The 25,233-nt window shown below is 36.7% G+C and overlaps 1 protein-coding gene across 4 annotated transcripts in view; it reads left to right on the top strand.

The window, feature by feature from the left end:
• The window catches only part of LOC132112450 (neuronal PAS domain-containing protein 3), a 312,773-nt gene that overhangs the window by 142,841 nt on the left and 144,699 nt on the right, over positions 1 to 25,233 (top strand). For all 4 annotated transcript variants that reach the window (XM_059519926.1, XM_059519927.1, XM_059519929.1 and 1 more), the window contains one exon: positions 15,804 to 15,886. In XM_059519926.1, coding sequence (XP_059375909.1) covers positions 15,804 to 15,886 — 83 coding nt within the window. The remainder of the gene's footprint in view (positions 1 to 15,803; positions 15,887 to 25,233) is intronic.

The raw sequence follows: 25,233 nt of genomic DNA on the forward strand, positions 1-25,233 counted from the left end.
CTTAAGGTCCCATTCAGCAAGATACCTGTACCTTTAAGGTACCTGTACCTGTTCTCCTTTACCCCCACTCTTGAATTTATACATTTACTTTAACAATGAATAAAGTCAAGTCCCAACATTTAATTTTTCATATTCTAAAACCTGTTTCACTCTGAAATATTTCACAATATAGCAATCAATTCAGCCATAACTGTTACATTGTAATTTCTGTTACTTCTGTTATATTCTGTTACATTAAGTTTGCTAAACAAAGCAGGAAACTAATTATTAATCAAAAATCTAAATGACAAGATGCAACAGGGGTTTGCTATTGATACATTTAAATGGACATTGTGTTTTTCTAGTGGTAAATGTTAAGATAAATAATAAATAATAGAGTTTCATTGAACTCAGACTTGTCTCGGACTCAATTGGTTAAAGACTCTGACTCGACTTGGACTCGTACCCAACACTATCTATATGTATATTGTGTGTGTGTCTAAGACTTGCCTAAATTAGAAAAGCAGTTTAGGCAACTGCCTAAAGATTTCTGAATTTTGCAGATTAATTTCAATACATGTTGAGAAAGCTTTGTGAGTATAAATTCCTTGATTTTTCCTGTTTAATATTTGTTGAGACAGACTAGTTCTGAGCAATGCTCATGTTCACCTCTATCATGCTGACCTCTATGTAATGAACTAGTTGTAGCGTACTAAAATCAGCGCAGAGTATTTAACACAATGGAGGAACTAATTCCTCCATTTAACTCAACATTTCCAATGAGATGACTTGTACCCTAATGGCTAGTAATTAATTCTTTCCACCTCCCTCTCTTCCTCTCTCCATCGCTTTATATTCCCCTCCCCCCATTTTTTCTCCGTCGTGCTCTGAGGATAGTTCTACTTTTCCAATGCTTTATCTAATGCATAATGTTCATTTCAGGCCCCTAATTAGGTTTAAATGAAAATTGGCTCTGCAGAAAGATGGATAGCTGGAAAAGCATCAAACCACCCAGCATGTCCTGGAGTTGTGAGGCTGAAAATGCAATTTGGTGAAGCAGTGCTGCGAGGAGCGCAGAGTTCATTAATTTTTACGCGCAGGTACTATCCCAGAGGTGCACCTGACGTGCTCCGACTCTACCTGGACATGAACACAAATACCAGCCCCTTTGACTGCCGCTCGCTTTTATTGCTGCTCTTTAACTCTGCTGGTCCTTCCCCAGGTACAGACACTGTCCACATACTGTACATGCACTTGTTCCATAACCTAGTGAGCTGCCTAACTAGACAGCATTTGAGTATTTCAAGCACACTTTAACAGAAAGCTGTACAGTAGACTACATTAGTACCCAATATGCACTCTTTAGACACTGATATGTACCTTTTAAGGTACTATATGTGCTTTTTAGGTATTAATATGCACCCTTTAGGTACTAAAGTATATGCACCCTTTCAGTACTAATATGTACTTTTAGGTATTAATATGCACCCTTTAGTGACTAATTTGTACATTTTACTTACTTGTATGTGCCTTAAGGCACCAATATGTACCTCAAAGGTATTATATTCACCCTTTAGGAACTAATTTGTACCTTTAAGGTACTAATACACACACTTTATGTGCTAATATACACCATTTAGTTCATAATACACACCCTTTAGGTAATAATTTGCACCCTTTAGGTACTAATATTTACCTTCAAGGTACTAAATGCACCCTTTTGGTACTAGTATTTACCTTTAAGGTACTAAATACACACTTTTTATACTAATATGCACCCTTTAGGGACTAATTTGCACCCTTCAGTTACTAATACGTACCTTTTATGTACTAATACGCACCCTTTAGTTACTATGTAACTTTTAAATACTAATACACACCCTATAGGTACTAATATGAACCCTTTAGGTCTAAAAATTTAGCTTTTGGAAAAGTACCACCCCACTTACAGCTTTTGTACCTTTTTTCTTTGAATGTAAGATTTCATCTTATTACTAAATTTGACATCTTAATCACATAGCTTTTGATTTGCTGAATGTTGTTTAGACTGTAGAGCATAAAACAGTATATTTATTTTAAATGGATATAATATATTCATTCAGTATGCAAAAATATTGATGAACAACACTTCAAATCTAATTGAATTTTGACATTTTACCAGAAATTGCTAGTGCTGTTTTTGTTTTCTCTGTAGATGATTGTGTGATTAGCTTAGCAACATGCTAATGGAAAACTCTACTGTAATTCATTTTTATTAGAAGTAAGCTTCATATACAGTAAGATGTTGTATCTGTGTGGTGTGTGTGAATTTGTTCTCTATGTAGTGTTCCAGATCAGTCACATTCGAGGTACCATTTCAGTTAGTATGTTGTCTTAGAAGGCAATTACCTATGAAGGCAGTAAACAAAATTATGTTCTTACTCTTGGTATCTTGATCTTGTTTTCCAGTAGAAATTCCAGTAGAAACTTTAAACATTATCTGTCTGTCTGTCTGTCTCACTCTTCTGTCTCTTCTGTCTGTCCGGTTGTCTGTCTGTCTCTTCTGTCTGTCTGTCTGTCTGTCTGTCTGTCTGTCTTTCTGTCTCTTCTGTCTGTTTGTCTCTTCTGTCTGTCTGTCTGTTTCTTCTGTCTTTCTTTCTGTCTGTCTGTCTGTCTGTCTGTCTGTCTCTGTCTCTGTCTTTGTCTCTGTCTGTCTGTCTGTCTGTCTGCCTGTCTGTCTGGGTGTCCGTCTCTTGTGTCTGTCTGTCTGGCTAGCTGTCTGTCTCTGTCTGTCTGTCTGTCTGTCTGTCTGTCTGTCTTTGTCTGGGTGTCTGTCTCTGTCTGTCTGTCTGTCTGGGTGTCTGTCTCTTCTGTCTGTCTGTCTGTCTTTGTCCAAGCCTCCATGTGAGCGTCATGACATATAGCACTGTTCATGACTGTAATCAGGGGCTGAGATCCGGGCCCTCTCTCTTTCTCTCTCTTTCTCACTCCTTCTATCTTTCTCTCTCTTTCTCACTCCTTCTCTCTTTCTCTTCTTCTCATTGGATCATGTCATTGTGGGTTAGCTCCTAATTACTCTCTCCCAGAGATGGTCCAAATATTCCCCTGGTGCTAATATTTTTCTGCCTCAACAACTCATTATGTTGTTTGGCAGCCTGAAACATCAGCCTTTCAATGTCTGAGCGCCGCGGCTCATGTACAGACTTCCACCTCTACACCTCTTTCTCTCTCTCTCTGTCTCTCGTCTGCCGGTCTGTTTCCACGACTACTCTGGTTGCCGTGGCATTAAAGGTTGTTCTGTGCAGTCTGAATGTGTCTGTAATCATCTATTTTATAGATTCAATAGCGTGACGCCTGAGTCTCATGTCTGCTCGCCCCCTGTTGATTGCACAAAGCGATTATCCTCACTTTTAAGACATCATTCTGCTGTAAGGCCGATGTGCCCTCTTCTTTCTGTCCTTTATTAGATTTTTTCCCCAGGTGTTGATTGTTCATAGCTTAGGAAACTTAATGGAGTTATGTTATGTATGTACTTATGTTTTAAGTATAACACTTCAAATATGTTTCCCACTTAGATGAATATATATTAATTTTGGGTCAACGATTTCAACTGAAATAACATGAAAATATATATTTTTTATTTATTTATTTATTACATACGTATAGGGTTCAGTATATATATATTTTTTTTTTGTATGTATCATATATATTATTTCAACTGAAATTACATGAAAATGTTATCTTTTTATTTTTTATTAATTAGTATGTATTATGTTTTAGTTTTACTAATACTTATATGTATATATATTATTATATATTATTATACTTTTCATTTCTTACATATTAAAATATATATGTGGTAAATTATCAGAAGAAATTATAAAACTAAATTTAATCAGATTGCTAAGAAATTAAATGGATTTAAAGTGATTTTAGTGAGTTATAATGTTGTTTGTTTGTTTGTAAAATCTGTTTTAAACAACTACTGTTCTTTTTGACTGTTCAAAAAATAATGAATGGCTGCTACTTTTCCATAACAGGCATATTACAAATATTTATAATTAGTATTAAATTAGTAGAGGAGATGCATGTGCGATTACCGGAGATTTATTCTCTGGAGAAGATCTATTGAGATATTAATTTTGTTACTTTGTTTGTTTGTTTAGTTTTTTTGATGGCTGCACATTAACACAGAATTTTCTTAACTGTCTTAGTCTTGGGCATTTTTCCAGGTAGGATGCATTAAAGTCAAGGACATCTGTGGAGGACAACATGGCGTCATTTCAGTGTGTGTGTTGAGACAGTGTGAGGCGGGCAGTTTTAGTGTCGTGTCTTCTAGACGCATGTAATGCTTCAGTCGTGAGTTGTGATAGGAAAGTGTCTGGAAAACACAGACTTCATGGTACATAGAGCAGCCTTGATGTTCCTTCAGCCCCTCACAGAACACACCTCAACCATGACATCCACCGTTATGTGTTTCAGTATAAAGCAGCGCTCCAAAACTAGAGGAAAGTGGAAAAGTCTGGTCTTTCATTCAGCAAGTTGTGTTATTTTCTGTAGCACTTGTGTTAATGTCTTAATATTGTATTCCATTTGACTGGATCATCCATGCTGAGAATATCTCCCTCGGCCTCATCAGCGTGTGAATTATTAAACAGTGTAAGCAAAGTTAATAGTCAAGTGCTGACCAAGTGCTTCAGGATTTCTGGGGCTTCTTCAGCAAACCTACGGAAATCCACCAATAAGGATCCTTCATTTAGCAGGAAAACACCAAGAAATGTTGGCGTTTTGTTATTTTTCCCCCACACTTCTCAAGTCAGAAAGCCATCTGAATCTGGTCCAGTTCTCTGCAGTCCCACAGCACGTGTCCTGCAGGCCTGGCCGGCTTCGGTTGGGTTTGTGAAGAGAAGCCTGCTGCTGCACTTTGGTAATGGATTGTTTTTCTGTATGGCTGCACTGGAGGGCAGCGCAGGCAGCCTGCCTTGTGCTTTAATGCGGTTTGCCATAATGAATGCATTTCCAAATTAGATGAGGCTTTTTTCCCCCCATTATTTTCTTTTGCTCATCGCGTGGTATTGATTCAGTTGCGGGGCCCAATGAACTTGACCTTGCTTGGGCTGGTCAATGTCAATATCTTGTCCTCCTTTTCTTTTCCTCGTCAGAGCAAACTATCGATAGCTGCATTTAGCAACCGGGACTCTCAGGATCTAAAGATCCATATGCATTTCGGAGGTGTCGGAATAAAGCATCGCCCTCTCGTAAGAACGAGAGAGCAGCACAGCATCCTTGACTTAAAGTCTACATGAATCGAACTGGCCTGGTGCATGATTGTTTATCCTGAAGAAGATAAAATGTGAGTGTTAAATAGGATTTAATCGAACTGATATTATTGGTTAATGTAATTTTAAAGCTGTTTTATCAATTGAATTATAATTATTTTATGATTAATTAAAAAAAGATTAAATAAATAAATGTGATTTTTAAAAAAAGAAAAAAAAATAAGATGTCATAATTATCTTCATTTAAGTTGTTTTCTCAGCAAATATTAATATATGCAATTAATTTGATTAATTATTCAGCTTGTCGTGTAATTAATTTTTTTAAATTGATTGACAGCTCTAATTATTTTTCTCCACCCACGTGGCCTTGATTACACTAGAGAAAAAGTTGTTTTGGAGGTGGAAAAAGTTACTATAGTTTGATGGATGATTATGAAAAGCTTTATTTTTCTTCACAATAAGACCAGATGCATTTATTAAGAAATAAAATGTCAACATTTTTTATGTTGTCTTCAAATGATAATTTATAATCAAGGAAAGTCAGTGTACTTAAAATAATAATAATAATAATAATGTTGAAGACCATTTTGATTTGATTGGATTGATATTACTGGTTAATATTTATAAGAATGTTTTAAAGAGGTGATAAATGAATTCAAGTATTATAATGTCTTTCGAAATGTCTTCATTTAAGAACATGTCTAAGCAAATAATCATATATGCACTTAACTTGGTGTTTTGGCCACTTTTCAGTGGTTTAAGTTGGTTTTCAGCAGGAGTGACTTGACACAAAAGCATTGAATCACAGTGTGGTTTGAGCCTCGTCTTTCATCATTATCTTTAGTCACTGTCAAATGACCAGCTCCACCATTCAGCGTTCTCAGGTTTTTCCAGTTAAAACAGCAGGTGTGCATGCACTGTGTTTTACTAGCATCGGGTTTTGCCTCGTTTTTTTGCTGCAGCGGTGGAAATGAATGGGTTTTGTTCTTGAAATGGCTCTGCTTTGAGGATAATACGAGCTGTGAGTATGATGACGCTCTCTGTCGGTTTTGATATGGATCGTGAGTGGACAGTGCTTGTCAGCTGGAGAGCTTGTGTCCCGCTCTCCCCGGCCCTCTTATCTCTGTATCTGACACAGTTGTTTCTGCTCGTGATGAGAGGAAATCGCACAATGATAAAATACCAAATCACTTCAGCGGGGACTTCAGAGCCTCTACGAGCTTTCCATAGACAATTATTCCTCACGGAGCGCCTCTTCAAGGTGTAATCTAACATCTTCGTAGAAACTGAGCTGGAGATTTCCACTTGTGCTGCGTGCATTCGCGTCGTACGAGTGTTTTAGGCGCAGAGATAATACCAGTCACACTGAGCCTGAGCACAGACAGACTAGTGAACAGGGTTTGGGTGCTTTAGATACACACTTACTCTGTAATGCATCAGTCATATGACTTCCTGTTGCAGAGCTAATTATGGTGCAGATAAATACATGTTTCTGCATGAAAGCAACAGTTGTAGATCACCTGAACCTGTAGTGTATTGAACTATAATGTAAAAAAAAAAACTCTTATATATATATATATATATACACACACACACACTACCAGTCAAACGTTTTTAGTAAGTAAGATTTTTAGAATACTCTTCTGCTCACCAATCCTGCATTCCTGCATTTATTTGATCCAAAATACAGCAAAACCAGTAATATTTTCAAATATTAATACTATTAGAATAACTGCTTTTTAATGCATTCCTTATATTTTATTTATTCCTGTAATCAAAGCTGAATTTTCAGCATCATTCAGCATCACCATTCAGCATCACCATAATTAGCACCTTATTTTTTTAATTTATATAAATGATTTAAAGATGGCTTGTTCTAGCCACTTATCATTATATGCGGATGATGCCATAATAATAGTTACTGATGAAAATAAAGAAACAATAGAAAGCAAGTTAAGTAGAGAAATTGTAGAAGTGTCTAATTGGTGTTTTCAAAATAAGCTATTTTTACACTTAGAGAAGACTGAGGTTATTTTATTCGGTTCTGCTGCAAAGTTGAAGAAATGTCCCAACTCAGAAATAAGGGAGGGAGATGAGTATTTTACTTTTAAACAAGAAGTGAAACTTTTGGGATGTGTTCTTGATAACAAAATGACTGGAGATAGCATGGCAGCTGTAGCTTTATCAAAAATAAATAATCGAATAAAATTTTTAGCAAGACAGGCTGCTTATTTAGATAAACAAACAATGACAATGTTAGCTGGTGCATTAGTGCAACCTCATTTCGACTACGCAGTAACTTTTTGGTACAGTGGCTCTAAAAAACATGTTAAAAATAAATTACAGACTGCACAGAACAGGTTGTGCAGAATCGTTTTGGGGTTGCATCCTCGTATGCATCTTAACAATAACCATTTCAGGGAATTGGGTATTTTAAAAGTGAATAAAAGAGTAATGTTTATTAAAATTATGATGGTGTACAAAATAATTCAGAGAACTGTTCCTAAATACTTGTGTGATTACTATGTTTTTGTGAGAGATGTACATAGTATCTCTACAAGGGCAAGGATAAATAATATATATCTGTACCGGTTTAAAAGTGTAGTTGGGAAAAATTCATTTTTGTACTCAAGTGCAGTTGCTTGGAACGAATTGCCTGATCATATAAAACAATTACAGGAAGCATGGCCCTTTAGAAGTGAAGTTAAAAAATGGCTTTCCAATTAGGATGCCTTAGGAATTTGTAAAGTGTGAGTTGCTTGTTATTTGATTTTATTCCCATTTGAACTGTTCGTTTCATTTTATGCATGTAGAGGACCACAATGGAAATAAGTCCAAGGCTTTTTTGTGTATTTTATCCTCAACAAATTGTATTCAATGTATATGAACTGCCTCTGGCATGATTGTATAAGTTTATGATTATTGTTGAAATAAACAAAAAAAATAATAAAAAATAAAAATCATTCCTCCGGTCTTCAGTGTCACATGATCCTTCAGAAATCATTCAAATATGCTGATTTGCTGTTCAAGAAATATTTTTTATTATTATCATCAATATTTTAAACAGTTAATATATATATATATATATATATATATATATATATATATATATATATATATATATATATATATATATATATATTGATGAATAGAAAGATCAAAGATCTGCATTTATTTGAAATAACATAATATACTAAACCAATCAAAAGCTTGGAGTCATTTTTTGTGGGGGGGTGGGGGTGCTTTAAATTGATCAAAAGTGATGATTAAGACATTTATAATGTTACAAAAGATTTCTATTTCAGATAAATGCTTTTCTTCTGATCCTTTTATTCATCAAAGAAACCTGAAAAATTCTAGTCCGTTGTTTTCAATATAATAATAATAATAATAATAATACATGTTTTTTGAGCAGCAAATCAGAATAGTAGAATGATTTCTGAAGGATCATGGAACTGCAGTAATGATGCTAAATATTCTGCTTTGAAATCACAGTAATAAATTATATTTTAAAATATATTCAAAAAGAAAACAGTTCTATTTTAGAAAGTAAAAATGTTTGAAATTTTTACTGTGATAAACAAGTTACGTCAAAAGTAATCTGAAGTAATCAGACTACATTATCTTATAAGTGTAATACAGACTTGGTCACTAACTACAATTTTCGTCATGTAATTCGTAATCAGCAATGGACTACAGTTTTGTATAATCTACCCAGACTGTATATACAGTAGACATGGAATTCCATGAAATCCATTAATGAGAAATTCGTTTTTTTGTGTTGTGTTGGTGTATTTGATATTTGAACAGGAATTTGAACAGTTGTGCAGGACATTAATCATTAACAGACGTGGATTAAAATCCACAAAGCTCATTTTTTGATTTCATAGGGTGTTTTAAAAACTGTCTGCGATTGGCAGGTTTTGGAGCAGAGCTGTATAGAGAGAAAGAGAGTGAGAGAGAGCGGATGAGCGAGGCATCATTAACGCAGAATGAAGCGGCTTAAATTTTGATGATATAAATGAGGAGAAAAGATGAGCATGGATTATTGAACACATCATCATGAAAACTTAAACCAGTCAAAGACGTTAAAAGAAACTAATTAAAACAAATGTTTCAGCCTCCATCTTCACGGGCATCACTTATTCAGAGGCCTGCGTGAGGAGAGCGATCCAGCCCTGTCATTATCCCAACCACTGTAAATTATTTAATGACATTTGGCCTGTGAAAACATTAGAGGCAGATTATGGATTGAAGGACACTGGGTGGGAAGGAAAACCAACAGGAAATTTGACTTACGCTTTGAAATGTAGGGAAATATAGAGTGTTACTGTTGAATTGTTTGGATAGATCAATACACACAGTGTTTTGTGATATAGAGCAGCTAAAAAACTACATTTAAAGTTTCACCCATTTAAGAATTCAAACAGTTGTATCAGTAAGTTATTGTGTATTCTGTGCATATAGCTGTGTGAATTCAATACAATTAAATTATACATAGTAAGCCTATTTGAGCATATTATTTAACACATTTATGATAAATATGCCTGAAATGCACAATGTTTATTTCATTTTATGGTCCTTTGGTTCCTGAATGTTTTGATTTTCAGGACCTTTTCTGAAAAGAAAATGTAGACATTTGAGCTCTTGGAAGTGTAATTCAGTTCCCCTAATGTAGACTTTGATGAAGGGTTTGGATTCTGTGAAACGTTGAACTCTAATTTCCATTTGCCCTGATTTCTCAGTATTGTGGTATTGGTTTATAATCTCGTGAATATCAGCGTGGCTCTTTTGCGATGAAGAGTTTCTCTCTGAAATGCAGGCTTGGGTTTCCGCCCTCCTCTTTGAGGGACGTTTTCTGTGTTCAAAGACAATCGAACAATGAAACAAGAAGAGTCTGTAATTTTCTGAATGAGTTAATGACATGCTGTGTTCTGTTCGGTCTCATCATTTCATTAACTCGCTGTGCTTTTACATGCTACTACACAAGTGCAGGAGATGTTGTGTTGTGTGTGCACGATGGGCCGTTCAGTCCTGATCGGAGATCACCTTGAGCTTTATCAATTGCGGCGTGATGGGACTCACTCCTGTCTAATGAGAGCAGACGTTGAAGCAAATGAACCAGGTGTAACATGGGAGAAATCTGACATTGCTCAGTTTAAATCAGTGTAATTAGAAATGTAATTTAAAGTCACTGTGAAATCAGAAATGACCCTATGTAGTCTCCTGGTCCTAGTGTGTATGATTTATATGAAAGATAATGTTTGTTTTCATCTTTCTTTAGCATGTAATAACTTACTCCACCTCTCAGCAGACTTTTTCTCTTGACTTTATGAATACCTTTTACTTATCTCCTTTCCTCCAAATGCTCCATTCTGGTAGAGTAATATAACATTTCACGAGCACTTATTTTTAAAAGATTAAATGAAGTACTCTACTACTTTTTTTTTTTTTACTACTAGATTCAATTCAGAACTTTAGTTTGCTTTTTAGACATGTATGATCTCAGCAACCACACTTGGATCCACGTTAAAAACAAACCTGAACCACCTATGATTCAACAATAATTTATAATTATTATAATATTATAATAATAAATATAATAATTGAGTTCAGTTTTGGAACAAAACAAACCAGTTATAAGTCTAAAAACATCCTTAATATAATATTTTAATACATATCTTAATACCTTTAATCTGCTGGAAAAGTATCCGTTTCTACAAGTAAAAATTACTGAATTATTCTTGATCATTAAATATTTCAATTTTAAAATTATTACATTCTAATTATAAGTATTTTTAATTCAAATGTAAGTAAAAATCTGAATTTAAACGACCTTAAAATAATATTACTTCTAATATCTTAACTGCAAATGCATCTGTTTATTTAATGGCACAATATGTAATTTTTCGCAGCTAGAGGGCAAGCATTCAAAATAAACAAAGACCAGGTAGTGGAGTGTGGAATCATGGGAGTAGTGGTCTTCATCCCCACAGCCGATGCAATCCGACGGGACTCGGGCAGAAATCATGTTCATGGATGAGCTAATTATTTTTTTATTGACATAGTAGAATGAAGCAGGTTTAGGTTGAAAGCCGTTAAAGCAAAATGAGGCCGCTAAACGAGCGTGAAACATGGCTCGAAAGCAATGGAGCTTTTATTATGCTACAGTCGACTCCTTCCGCTCCTTCCAGTCGTGTGTATGTGGGGGAAAAAGCAGCGCTGTTTTATCACACTAGATGATAAAATACTACTTTGTGCGGTCGTCACCGATCTATTAAAATGCACAACATATTAACGCGTCTTTGGTGCCATGTTTTTCTACAAAACAAACCCAGAAATTATGATGTCTTTGGCAGGTGACACAATGACACTATGGACACGATCCGTGTCTCTAGTTAAAATTGCTTTCGAACATTCTTTGAAACATTTGGGTTAATGTAAGTACACAAGTAAGTGACGTGACATTGACGTGACATTCAGACAAGTATGGTGACCCATACTCAGAATTCGTGCTCTGCATTTAACCCATCCAAAGTGCACACACACAGAGCAGTGATAACACACACACACTGTGAACACACACCCGGAGCAGTGGGCAGCCATTTATGCTGCGGTGCCCGGGGAGCAGTTGGGGGTTCGATGCCTTGCTCAAGGGCACCTAAGTCATGGTATTGCCGGCCCGAGATTCGAACCCACAACCCTAGGGTTAGGAGTCAAACTCTCTTTTAACCACCTATTTTTTATTTTATTTTCAATTTTACTTTAATGATAGTCAGGGTTTCTTGTAACACGAAAAATACTTTGAGTTTTATGCAAAAATGTTTTACCCTCACTTTCTTGAGGAAACATGCAATTTTTTTTTTTTTTACTGTGAATGTAAGAATTAAGTATGCATATGACTTTTTATGGCTGTTATGATTGGCTAACCTCTTTGCATGTGAATTGAGTTAGTTAAACATTAGGCATTGTCTGTACTAAAAGAGTTGTGTCAAGGGACAGGTTTGCTTACTGAAATTAACCTTTTTTTGACTGATATTCCCTAGTTCCTGGAAAACATATTTACAGTCCTTGTTAGATCCTTAAAGTCTCGTCTGATCGCCACAGACTCAGTGTGGCCAGTTAACATGTGACTTAGCATTCCTTAACACATGAGTTTCTCCGGATTATGCGACTTCCCATTGTGCCGTCCACGGCTTTGACGACGTCCGTGGCTTCCGACCGTGAGAGCATTGACAGCTTGATGAATTAGGCCTGACACTTGCCAAAATAGCCATCCTCCGTGCCAGCTGCCAGTTGCGCGCACACTCCGTTAATTGAATTGGCAATTTGTGTAACAGTACCTGCCCCTGAGCCTTTGGTGAAGCCAGGGACTGCCATTTAGCTCCAATAATCCAGGACTAGGGAATAAGAGGTCTAAGCTTCACCAGAAATTATTGCAGATTTAAAATGACAGTCTGATGCCTGGCTGCCAAATTCACATTCAATGCAATTTCACATTCAATGAGAAATAAATTAACAATAGCAATAATGTTGACTTATAAAAGTGAAAGTTAAATGGGCTTTCTAATAGCGCAAGCGATTTGAAATTGCCACTGCGTCGAGTAACAAATTGCATTTATTGCAGTCTTGCACCAAATGCTGTTTGTGGCATGGATGGTATTAAAGACTAGCGTTGCATATTGAAAGTGTCAAATGGAAACAATATTGTCTAATAATAAAATGCTATTAGTCTATATCTGATGCAGACTGTCAATTTGCATGTTCACGAATTGGTGTCAAGGATTGGAATATTGCGTTTTTGGATTTGCGATACTCTGAATGAAATGACATCAGCCTCTATGTCTTTGACAAAATCCCAGTTCTCAATACACCAATCCCCTGTATGTTTTTCAGTGCTGATACTGTATTGTGTGGGACTTATTAGGGCAGCTGTGATGTATTTGCCCATGTTTCCAGTGTAATATATTTGTATGTGCTCAATCTGGCGTGGCAGGGAGCTAAACTGGAGAAGATGTATTATGGAGAATCACGGCAGGACAGACATTGTGTTGCCTCTGTGCTCCCGCGAGCTCTTTATTCATATATCATTTGCGTCATGGGCAAAATGAAGCAGATTAATAGAGCATAATTCCTGAGATCAATATGCAATTATATTCATCTCTCTGGCTGCTCGGACGGCTGTGCAGAGGGATGGAGACACAGTCGCATGGTCTTGTCGTTGGACAGTAGTGAGTGTGCTTAAACCAGGGAACATTAGAGTCTTTTAAGATTTGTTTGTTTGTTGTTATCAGTGCACTTGAAATCTGTCTGGATTCTCTCTTTTTTATGTCAATGCAGTGAACACATGATGTTTGTGTTAACAGGTGCATTGAAGCTTTGAGGTGCGAGGGTCTCAAAATGTGACAGATTAGGCTTTAAGACTCAACCCACATGGTTGCACTTTGTTTCGATAAGCTCATCTGCAATTCATTATGAAATATTAACCGCAGAGTTTATAGTTTGAAAAGCTCCTCAAGGTCAAGGAATTTGGAGGACGTGTGGCTGATTTCCATGTGGTGGTCTTAAGTGAAGATCCTTGTGTGATGAGAGCTGTTGTCTGGAGATGTCGTCTTTTAGTACAGAGAGGAGGGTAATTTGAAACTGGTCAAGTGACCTCTTAACTTTGGTATATTCTTCATTGACTTACTTGGACTGCTGGTGTTTGGGTTCAGATGTCTGATAGAGCACATTATATGCTGTGTTCACACAGGGTACAATTCAGGTTGCATTTAAAAAAATTATAATTTTATGTTTTTTTTTATGTATTTTGCAGTATTGTGTGGGATGTTTTTAATTAAATGAAAATGTATTTTATTTTATTTTAATTTATTAAAATTTTCTTTTTTTCTTTTAGATTTTGCAGCATCTTCACTGTATTGTGTGAGACTTATTTCTATTTAATTTAATTTAATTTATTAATTTTAATTTATTTTATTTTAGATTGTGCAGCAGTTTTTACTATACTGTGTGGGGGCGTCTTACATTTTATTTTAATTCAATTTTATTTTATGTTTTAATTAATTTTTTTATTGTAGATTTTATTGTGTCTTTACTGTATTGTGTGGATTAATTTAATTCAATTTTATAATTTATACTTTATACTGATATTTTATTTTATTTGTCTATGTCTTTACTGAGTTGTGCGTGACATTTTCTCTTTTAAATTATTACAAATTTTATTTTTGTATATTTTACAGTTTATTTACTGTGTGGGACTTGTTTTCTTTTCTTTTTTTATTTTTATAGGGAGAGAAAACTCTCAGTAACAATTTGCTTACAATTAAATACGTTCCCATTTATTATGTTAAAGGTCCTACTGCAGGTTAGTTTTATTAACTTGTTGAATTCCAGTTTTATTCACTTTTCTTTCTTTTTTTCAAAGCATCAATTTTGGACCTGTTTGTGTTGCCAAATCCTTTCAAACCAAATTCGACATAAGACAGACTTCTGTTTGTCCCAAAAGCTCTAGTGTGTTAATAAGCTCACGTGTGTTGAGCTTCAGGTTGCGCTGATTGCATGTGCACACATGCGTGTATATCCCAGTATTTGATGTGCAGGTATGAGTGCATGTTTTCGGTGTGATCCTCAGAGCGTGAGAGCTCCCTCTGCTGTGCGCTGCGATCCGCCGTGGGACTGTTTGTGTTTCCACCCGCATTGCTACTGACCCCGGCGCTCCAGGGACAGAGCTGAGAGCCTGTCTTTCTCTCTCTCTCTCCTCCAGCTGCTGCTGCCCTTCCTGCTCATGTTGTGGCACCAACGTTCCTCCGGGGCAGACACAGGGCTTACCGCTGAAATTATTACCGGAGGGGAAAAGTGTGTTTACCCAGCTTGAGACTCTCTGAAGGACAGAGGCCTCTCATTTGTGTCTCGGCCCCTCTCGTGCTGCTCACCTGGGGCACGGTGTCCTCCTGTCCCTGTTGCACCCTCCCCAAACGGCAAACGTTGTTTGCTGCTGGTCCTTGAGAATCCTTAATGGGCGTTCAGTGCTTTATTACATCATTAATTGCACTTAATTTAGCAACATTACCCGAACGCCTGGCTAGGCTTGGAAAATTAAGTACAGAGCACTTTGTTATAAAATTCTCTATAATGAGCTCTGGTGGGACAAGGTCTGTTAAGTTTGAAATCACCCCAGGCCATTTTTTAGCAGAGCCCGAGTCGACTTTAAAGTTGGAAACTTGGAAAAAATGCCCTGAGGGCGCTGTTCTCCGGGTGCTTTGCAGCTCAATGGATGTGGCGATATTAGTCCTGCTATAAACAGCGGGCTTTATAGTGCCGAGCCTGACTGAATATGCAGAAGGGAGCCGTACCAAGGCTTTGATTTGCATCTGTGTATTTACAGTACCGGGGGCTTAGTATTATTGGGGTGGAAGTGTTTGTTCAACAGTTTACCATATCTGTTTAAAATCGCACAGGCAGATTTTGTATCCAAGTCGGTTCAAATTTAAACAAAAAAGCAGATGTGCGTGTGTGTGCATGCACATGCCAACACATTGTGCTCATGCTGTGTGCTTCTCTCCGCAGCTATCGGGTCCCAACGGAGGCGGAGCCCCAGTGCTGTTGCCACGGAGATCTTTGAGCCTCACCTTGGCAGCCACATCCTGCAGGTAAGAAGAGATTCCAATAGTTTCAACTGTCTGTGTTCAACTGAAACACCCTGATGTTCTTGGGTTGGGACTAACATGAGATCAACACTGGGAATGAAGATCATACTATGCATATTTTACATGCATAAATTATGCAATGCACACAGGTTTGTATGCATTTATAAATGTGCTGTAATTACTTTTTAGGCAAAGGTTTAGGTGGTGGTATTTTTCTTGACAAATTTGATGATGCCTTCAAGTCATGTCAATACTCTTATTTATGAGATAACTAGATATGATCATTATGCTAATGTTAGTACATTTTCCTTGACTTCTAAGTTAAGCTTGTTTCATAAAAAAAGAAGTGCTAAGAATGTCCAATTACAGTTGGCAGATATTCTGTGGCAGTTTTTTATGTGAATCATGAGAGAAGTTAAAAAATATATAATTGCCCAATTTGTGCATTGCATCTTCAGCTAAAAAAGTTACTTTAACGTAGTTACATTGTTTAAAAATTGGCAGCGTGAAATTTTATCATTTTCCCATCATGGATGCCTTTGACATCAGACATTTCTGATGTAATCTGTTGTTTGTAAATATTCATAAGTGAATAAGATGAAAAGCAAAATCCAGTTGCTTATGAATACGTTCTAGCAGGTGTTCCACAATGACCTGGATGAATGAAATCTGTCAGAGATGTAGTAATGTGTGTGTTTAGAGATTACAGGGCTGTTGTCTCAGGACAAATGTGGCGTCTCTGAGCTGTTTAGCATGTGAGTAAATGAAGGATGACACATCCTCAGTCTATCTGTGTTTCTGGAAAGCTCAAGGGGGGTGATTTTTCTTATTTCACCTCAGAGGGGAGAAAAAAGCCTTTTTTATCCATGCTTAGCTACAGCACTGATGTGCTTTCAAATTCATTTTAATGACACAGAACGAAAAGCGCAATTCACACCAGTCACCTGTGTCCAAAAAAGCGGATTAGGAATATTTAAATAGCGGTTCGCTGGTCCCAGGGCTGCCAGCGTTATTCCCTTACGACAGGTTAAGTGTGTGACAGCAAAGTGGAAATTTATAATTAACACCAATACCAGGCTGGAAGTCTGTCGAGGCGTGGCCTTTTCAAGGAAGGACTTGTTCCTGGCAAATTGTCCCCATTAATCTTCAGCTTAATTGATTGTGAAAAGTTTTAGGATGACATTTTAAAAAAAGCATGCTCGGCTGGTGATTGATCTGAAGAAAATGAACTAATAATGGATGCAAGGCAGTCATTAGTTGTTGAGCGCGAGGCTAATTTTAGACAGCTTAAACCGTATTTGATAGCATTTAATAAAGAGGATGTGAGGGAAGAGCCTTCACCTGCGAATGGACGCTATGCATAAATACACACACACACACGTATATGTGTGCTTTTACATAGAGTTCTACTGATTGCAACTCGTATCTGGTTTGGTGCTAGTTTGTTTGAATGATATTATAGTTTAGCATAAGTTCTTCATTCTGATTGGTTGATACTGGTTTCTCATCAGTTAATTTTGAAGTGTGAATTAGTTTGTTAACCCTCTGGAGTCGATTAACGCATATACGCGTTATGAGTCATTTTCCCCTGATAACCCCGAAAAGAACTTCAGTTTTTAATCGCATAGATAAGAGCAATACATCAATCGAAGCTGATTTTCATATCACTTCAGTGTATTCTTTCTAAACTAGAAACAGTGAACAGTTCTTAAAAAAAAACAATTTTTTCTTAGAGTGCAAAACATTTTAAAACTATAAAGAACCTTGTTATGGAATTGAAAGGTTCTATGGATGTTGAAGGTTCTTCATGGAACCATAAATACCAAGAACCTGAGTTTAGAAAAGGAATTATTAATGACAAAGTACAGACATTATATGCTATTACTGTATGTTGCTTTTAAGGTTTTGTATTTTTTTTCATCACAATTTAGTAACTCTCTCTGCTTCTAAATAGATTTTACTTCAAAGTACTATGGTCACATTAGCAAAGTTTCAGCTATTCCTATTAAAATGACTGCATTTTTGCAGAGTGCCAGTAAATGTGATCTTTTTGCTGCAACCAAAACCACAAGTGTTGGGAATTAAGACAATTAAGTCTCACCTGACATAGGCCTAATACTGTTTCCAACCTTATATTGATTTGCATCCATAAATGCTTCAAATAATGAAAGTGAAAGTTGTTGCAAATGCATTTTTTTGTCATCTTAATTCTATTTAAGATAAAGTAAACATGAAACATGACTGTACAGTATGTGTAGTGGAAATATTCTGAAAGTAAGATTTTTTGTGTATTTGTGTAGTTTCATTTGCTGTTGTGTGACCCAGCTGACCCAGTAACCAGATTTCAGCACAGAAAACCCTCTGTGCCTCTTTGTTTGTGCACAAATAAGCTTGAACACATTGAACACCGAGTTTTGTCAACCCAGATAATCAATACGCTGCTTAATATGCCTGTCTGTGTGAAGGCAGCTGTTTGTGGTGCTCTACTTTCTCACTACTATTTAATGGCATTGCACAATAATATCAAGAGTGTCTTTTTTGCCACAACTCACAAACCATATTATTGTATTTTTTTGAAAAGGCCTGTTTCTGGTCCAATACACACAAGTAAATATCAGAACAGAGGAGATTTACTTGGCAAGATTTCTTGCAACAGTAAATAAATTGTTACTGTACCTTTAAGACTTGTTTTTCTGTGTTTCAGCACCCTACTCTTCCTCCTGTAGCATCTCTGTTGGCCCGAGGGTGTTACGGTCCCGGTGGTGTCAGCTCCGGGCCACAGAAATGACCGTTATGTCCACTCCCACAGTGCATTGTCATTTGCGTGGGCAGCGGGCCGGATTGATTCTGACAGCAGCGCTAGGTCATTAGCGGAGAGCTCAGAAGTCCTCTGTCAAAGCGCTCCACGCTTCCGCCTGGCTAAATAATAGCATTTATATCACCCAGATCATGCTTAGCAAGAGATGAATTATAGATGCAGGGTTTGGTTTTAAGGCAGCTGAGAGCTTAGCTGCCTGTGAAAGGCAAAAGCAGTGTATGGTCACAGACACGCAGGACTGAGACACTGAACCTTTGTCCGTTCTTTTTGAGAGATAAGACTCATCAGTAAATCAGCCGTGAGTTAATGGATAGTTTACAAAGCCACTAAATGTTTATGATCATGCATGTTTTGGAAGCCTGACCTTGACTGCCATGCATTAAAAGCATCAGAGAGAAAGAGAAAGAGTGTGTTTTTATCATGCCAGACTGTTTTGCTCTGTGAAAAAAAAATACATTAATTCAAAATTCATTTATTAGAAAGCAAGTGTCCACAGAAATAATTTGAACACTTGAGTCATACTAAAATGTGTGAATATCATTGCATAAGATAACAAAATATTAAAGTCAGTGTTGTCTGCAAGCATATGATACTGCGCTCCCTTTTACTGAGCCATTTTACGTTTAGGCTACATTTAATTAACTGATTGCTAATTTTATTAACTGGATGAAGTAAGTTGTCCTCAAGTTCACTTTACAAACACAAAGTGGACTTTTTATTCCATTATTTATGACCTAACAAACTTATTTTGTGAACCGTTTTGCTTCTATGCTGTTGTTTTTTTTCATGTAAATTCCACTTGTTTTGATGTTTATTTTGTTATCTAATGCAGTGAGTTATTAATGCATGCAAAGTTTGTCCTTACAGTAAGTAGCCTATTTGTGAAGCATTTGTGTTTTAGAGTAGTAGTTCAGTGGTTAGTCCATGTTTATAGTGCTCATGTTTGGGGAAACAAGTCTGGCCTGTGGCGCGTATTTGTTTTGTAATGAATTAATTGAATGCATGAATTATTTTTATTGTCATTTTCAACTATCTTTAGATAAAAAGCCCCAAAAAATTTAAATCATGCAATAATTTGCCGTACGTGAATGCCTCAGCAAACCTTGAAGAGGGCTTCAATATGGCTTAAAATTATTTAAAATAATATAAAACATCAATTAAATTAGCTCAAATAAATAAATAAAAAAAAAAGATATGAAATTGTCCTCCTCAACAATCCTGATTACCACAGTTTTGGGAAACCAATTTATAGACCTAGAAAACATTTAATTTAAAAAAAGCACTATATATTTCATCAAATCCTTGTTGAAGATTTGTAAAATCTTAAAATGCCATAAAATATGTATTTTATTAGACATTAAGTGATTTATTATTACTATTATTATTATTATTTTTTTTTTTTTTTTTATCCTTAACCATTATCCAGTGAATCACAAACAACAGTTAAAGTCATGGGGCATTTGAATATTGTTGTGGAATATGGAAGGCCGTAGGGTCCAAAAAGGTTTGGAACTGTTGGCCTACATGGAATATGCTTTTATTGCATTTTCTGTACTGGTTTTGGTAGGGAATATATTTAAACTTCAACTATAAACCTATTAGTATGATAGCATAATTAAATTTGTGAAAACATTTAATAAACAACCACACAACAGTTCGGAGAACGGCCAGTTCTGTGGGTATCTGTGGAGTTTTCTGCTGTTACGTGGACACAGATCACTCTCTTTTGGGCATCTGCCATTTTTGCATTCATAATGGGGATGTGCCAGACAGCATGTCAGAAACTTTCTGATCTTCGCTGAACAAATTAACAGCGCTGTTGTTTATTGCTTATCGGTGGTTTTTGATGTGTTGTAGTGATAAAGGATGAAGAGTGTTCAGAGACGCTGATCGACAGGGAGCCTTAATTACTGCCTGCGTCTGTCTGTCTGTCTCTGTGTGTGTGTGTGTGTGTGTGTGTGTGTGTGTGTGTGTGTGTGTGTGTGTGTGTGTGTGTGTGTGTGTGTGTGTGTGTGTGTGTGTGTGTGTGTGTGCGCGCATGCACCTGTGGCGAGCAACGGGGTGACAGGACACCAAACGCCTCTTAATATGTCTCGCAGCTTCAAGTTCTAGCACTCAATCTATCATCAACTCCTTGTTTACTTTCTTCTCTTTCCTTCTCTTGTTGTTTGTTTTGTAGTGTTGTCTTTGTTGTTTGTGGTTTGTTTGTGATAATAGGGCTTGGAATAAAAAAAGAGAAGAGTGAAAAAAAAACACAGACACTTTGAAAACCCTTCGATCCTCACACCGGAGGAAAGCGCAAAGACGACGGCTTTAGAAATGACAGCTGTTTACATTTGCATAACATCAAGGCGGAGCGAGGCAGTGTCTTTGAGCCCGTCTGTGTGCAGCTGTCACCGGCTGTAATCGCAGGTTGATTCGCGGTTCGCAGGAATCGCCATCACGCTTCTCTGGCTCTTCAGTGAGATCAGGAAGAAGGTGACAGACCAGGAAAATAAGACGCAGGACGGGTGTTCTTCACCTCAAAGCGTTTTATCCTCGAGACGTCAAGATCCTCTCGTTCATGCAGATGGTTTTAGGGACGTCAGGCCCCGGTCTGAGAGCTATACATCCATTTTGACTTTGATGGGTCCTTAGTTCTAGAGGTCAAAGGGATACTTCACCGATAGCTGTCATCACTAACTTATCTTCATGTTGTCTTTGAACAAAAATAAGAGATGATACAGTAATTAAATGGTACAGATTTTTATTTATTTATTTTACTGCTGCTGCTACTACTGAATAATAATAATTATACATAAGCTGGCTTCATATGACTTTTATTAATTTATTTAAATATTTATAATAGCAATATCAATAATAATAATAATAAATACATAAATCAATCTTGACCAAAAATGCACAGGGTTTTGTTATTAATGTTTATAAATATTGTCTATTGATAATTATACTTTTTAGTCTAAGCCACATATTAAGATTAATAAATTAATAATTAAATTAATTTGTTAATTTATGTATTGTTTAAAAAAAGAAATAGAAAGAAAGAAAAAGGTAAACATCACATCATCTTTTTTCTACTTTTATATTCATATTTACATTTACAACAGCCCCAGTCACAATGTGCATTCACTTTATGCAAAATAACAGAATACAATTTCTTCAAAATATCTGTTTTTGAATTGTATGGGAGAAAGAAAATTATAAGTGTTATAAGGACATGAGGGTGAGGAAATAATAACTAAATGGTTTTTTTTTTTTCAAGCCAAGCTGTGTTTGTTTGTAAAGGAATGGATGGTGTTCTTGCAGTTTTCTCCTAACGTTATTATGCACAAAAATAACTTTTCTTAACAAGCTCACCATTATGCAGAAAATGTTGCTGATGAGCATACTTAACACTTTACAGAGCAACATCTAAATATTCCTGTGATAACTCTTTAATGTAGGGTAATAATCACCCTTGATTTATTATGTAAGGCTCATTATTTTGTTTAGGAACATGATCTTTTATTTGTACTTTTTTTTTTTAAGACTCCATGATATTTTGGTGTCTCTTTTTTCCTCTCTTTTTTCACTTTTTTTTTTACTATCAATAAGGTAAAATATGTAAGTCAGGTTACTTTGAAATTAATAGCACCCCTCTCCTCCAAAACCCAGATGATTTGATCCATCATTCATGTTCAAATGTAGTACTTAGGTTATTATACTTAAGTTAAGGGGTTTGTTCAAATCCCCAACTCTGAGTATGAGCAGTAGTGATATTATTTTATTTTCTGCTCTTTATTTAGCTGTTCTTTGTTGGCTTCAGTTTTATCTAGTCTATCTCCATCTCTATTAGTCCAGGTCTGTCTTGCATTCACAGCACATAGATTTGTAAAAGCGAGGCAGACGTGTTTTGTGTGATGTCCATCACGGAGCGCTTGAGATCACAGTGTGAGCGCGTCTGAGGTCAGTGCTTTCTGCTTTTAGCTCTTTTATTTACATCAGCTGTCGGTAGATCTCCATAGCTTTCCCTTCATTCACTAATTTGCTGTTGAAAGCAAACATGTCAGAGCCCTTCTTGTTGTGGTTCACTTGCTTGCATAACATAATGCGAACAGCATTTACATATCCATAAACACAAACACACACACACACACACACACACACACTCAGCTCAATCTCATCTCATGTGTTGGATGGCTTCCTGACAGATCATCCATTCTACTGCCGTCTAACACGATGGATGAGTTTTCACACTCTTCCCATCCAGATTTCTCACTGTTTCTCTCTTTCTTTCTCTCGGTGTTGTTGGTGTATTAGCCACATGCTGCTACCTGCACCCTCATCAAGCACATGCTTTATTTCATGTCACCTCATTTGCTGGATGCTGTACAGTTTGGACAGAGGAGATGTGATCTAGAGATGAGCTCAGACAGGATGACAGTTGTATGTTTGCTGTGAGACTAAGGCTCTGTTTGGAAACATAGCGATATAGACAGCTGCCAATATAGTCTGTCTAAGGCAGTGCCCTAGCTGAAATGGAACCTCATAAATGATTCATTTAGGGCACCTTACATGTATGTACAACTTTGAGACCCCACTTAAAGGTACAGGTTGTAGGACCTGCCACGAGAGGATGCACTACCAAAACAATAACAATCGCGTGGTTTAATGACGCTAAGAAGGAGCGTGGAATGATGGGATTTGTTGTCTTCTACCCTACCGCTGACACCCATCAATCAGAAGGAAAGATAAATCATGGATTTAACGGATGAGGTAAAGTTTTATAAATGTTGTGTTTGATGTCATAATTTTCAAACACAAGTTCAACGATTCGTGCGAGTAGATTACATACAAATTCAATGCAAAGACACGATCAGACTATGGATCAGTCGCGTCCTCGTGCGGGTCTAGAGATGCGATGCCCCGCATTTGGCGTATATGCCCCATTATACTAATCTTGTTGATCGTTAAACAGAAGCGAGATCGGCATCTCTTTCTAGTTGAAGTTTGTCGCGAAGCTCTCTCCATCTAGAAAATGCAACACCGATATTGATCCTCACTCTTTCTCTCCTCTTGTCCCAAACTGTTCTGTGGTCGTTTGGTTGGCCCGTACGCTTACGTTTATGGGAGCTGTCCTTGTCGACAGAACCAGTGGCAGACGGTAAGCAGTAATTATGTTCCATAAATAAGTAACACAATCCACCATAAAACGTGCAAGAAGTAGTAAATAAGGAATGCTTGAAGCAAGCTAGTGGTTTACTGGACGCTAAACACTACTTCCGCATTTGTCCACGACACTGTTGTCATGTGGTTTCTACATCAGTAAAGGGGGTAACAAAGGGTAACTAACGTCATTGACAGGCGACTGCACTGCCCCGTGTCACTGTTTAGAATGGGAATTTTCTCATGATTTACAAGTAGTTGAAAACATTAGAGATATTGTTAGTAATCAGCTGGACAAAATATATAACACTAGCCTATTGATTTTTGGATATTTTACTGCAAATATCTTACAAATTGTACCTTTAAGTCGGCTTCCTCGTCTTCATCCTGGTTTGTGTGTGTCACCGTTGAATGCAAGACTTAGAATGCAGAAGCAATGGATATAACTGATAAGAGACATTCCCTGCTTTTAATATGTGAAGAATGAATGCAACAGGACACAGCTGAACACTTAGAAAGGCCTGTGAGGCAACTGTTCCAATACTTCTGCTCACAACTCTAAAAGTGCTGATCTTCTTAGCTGGTAAAACATCTTTGTGTTGAATCACCCAATAATAAAATGTGGCATTCTGTAGTTTTGTCTCATATTCATCTTTTAATCATATTTACAGATTTCTTGACTCTAGAGCAAACAGAAAAAAAATTGTCTTTACTGTTCCAATACTTATGGAGGGCACTGTAGATATATATACACTATTTTGAGTAGCAAGATTATTTCATTTTATGAAGCCTGCACATACAATGCTTTTTAAATTCTAATGTCTTATACCTTAGAGTTGTTTGTTGTTTGTAAGCATTCATGTTAGTAATAAGAATTACTAACATGAATGCTTACAATTTCTAAATGGCATAATGCATTAAAAATGCATGATCAACACCACATTTCTTTTTTTAAGCAGTACATCTAGAAAAAAGTATGTCTGTAACCCCTTTAGCCATGAGTATTTACTTTTTTTTTTTTTTTAATTTTTGTGTTTGTTTCGTTTTTTTTTCTTACTGTATCTGTATTTTACTGTTACTGTTTTATAAGGTGTTGTTTACATATACAGTTTGTATATATATATATATATATATTGTGATGGGAGGAGCACAAGACAGACACAGTGGGCGTGGTGTCAGGCCTTGGAGAGGCTTTTATTAACAGAAATCAAATAAAACGGGATAAAAGTGGCCAAAGGGGAAGAGTGTCCAAAATAAACAGGGAATCTGGTGTTCTCGTCGTGCTGCGGGGTTCGTGTGGGTCGGGCAGTGTTCATGGAGGAAGGGTCCAGGTGAGGGGCGGAGTCTGGCGGCCGCACGCGCTCCCCTCTTCGGTCCGGGGCGCGAG

This window comes from Carassius carassius, chromosome 32 (genome assembly GCF_963082965.1).
Source record: "Carassius carassius chromosome 32, fCarCar2.1, whole genome shotgun sequence".
Taxonomy (NCBI): domain Eukaryota; kingdom Metazoa; phylum Chordata; class Actinopteri; order Cypriniformes; family Cyprinidae; genus Carassius; species Carassius carassius.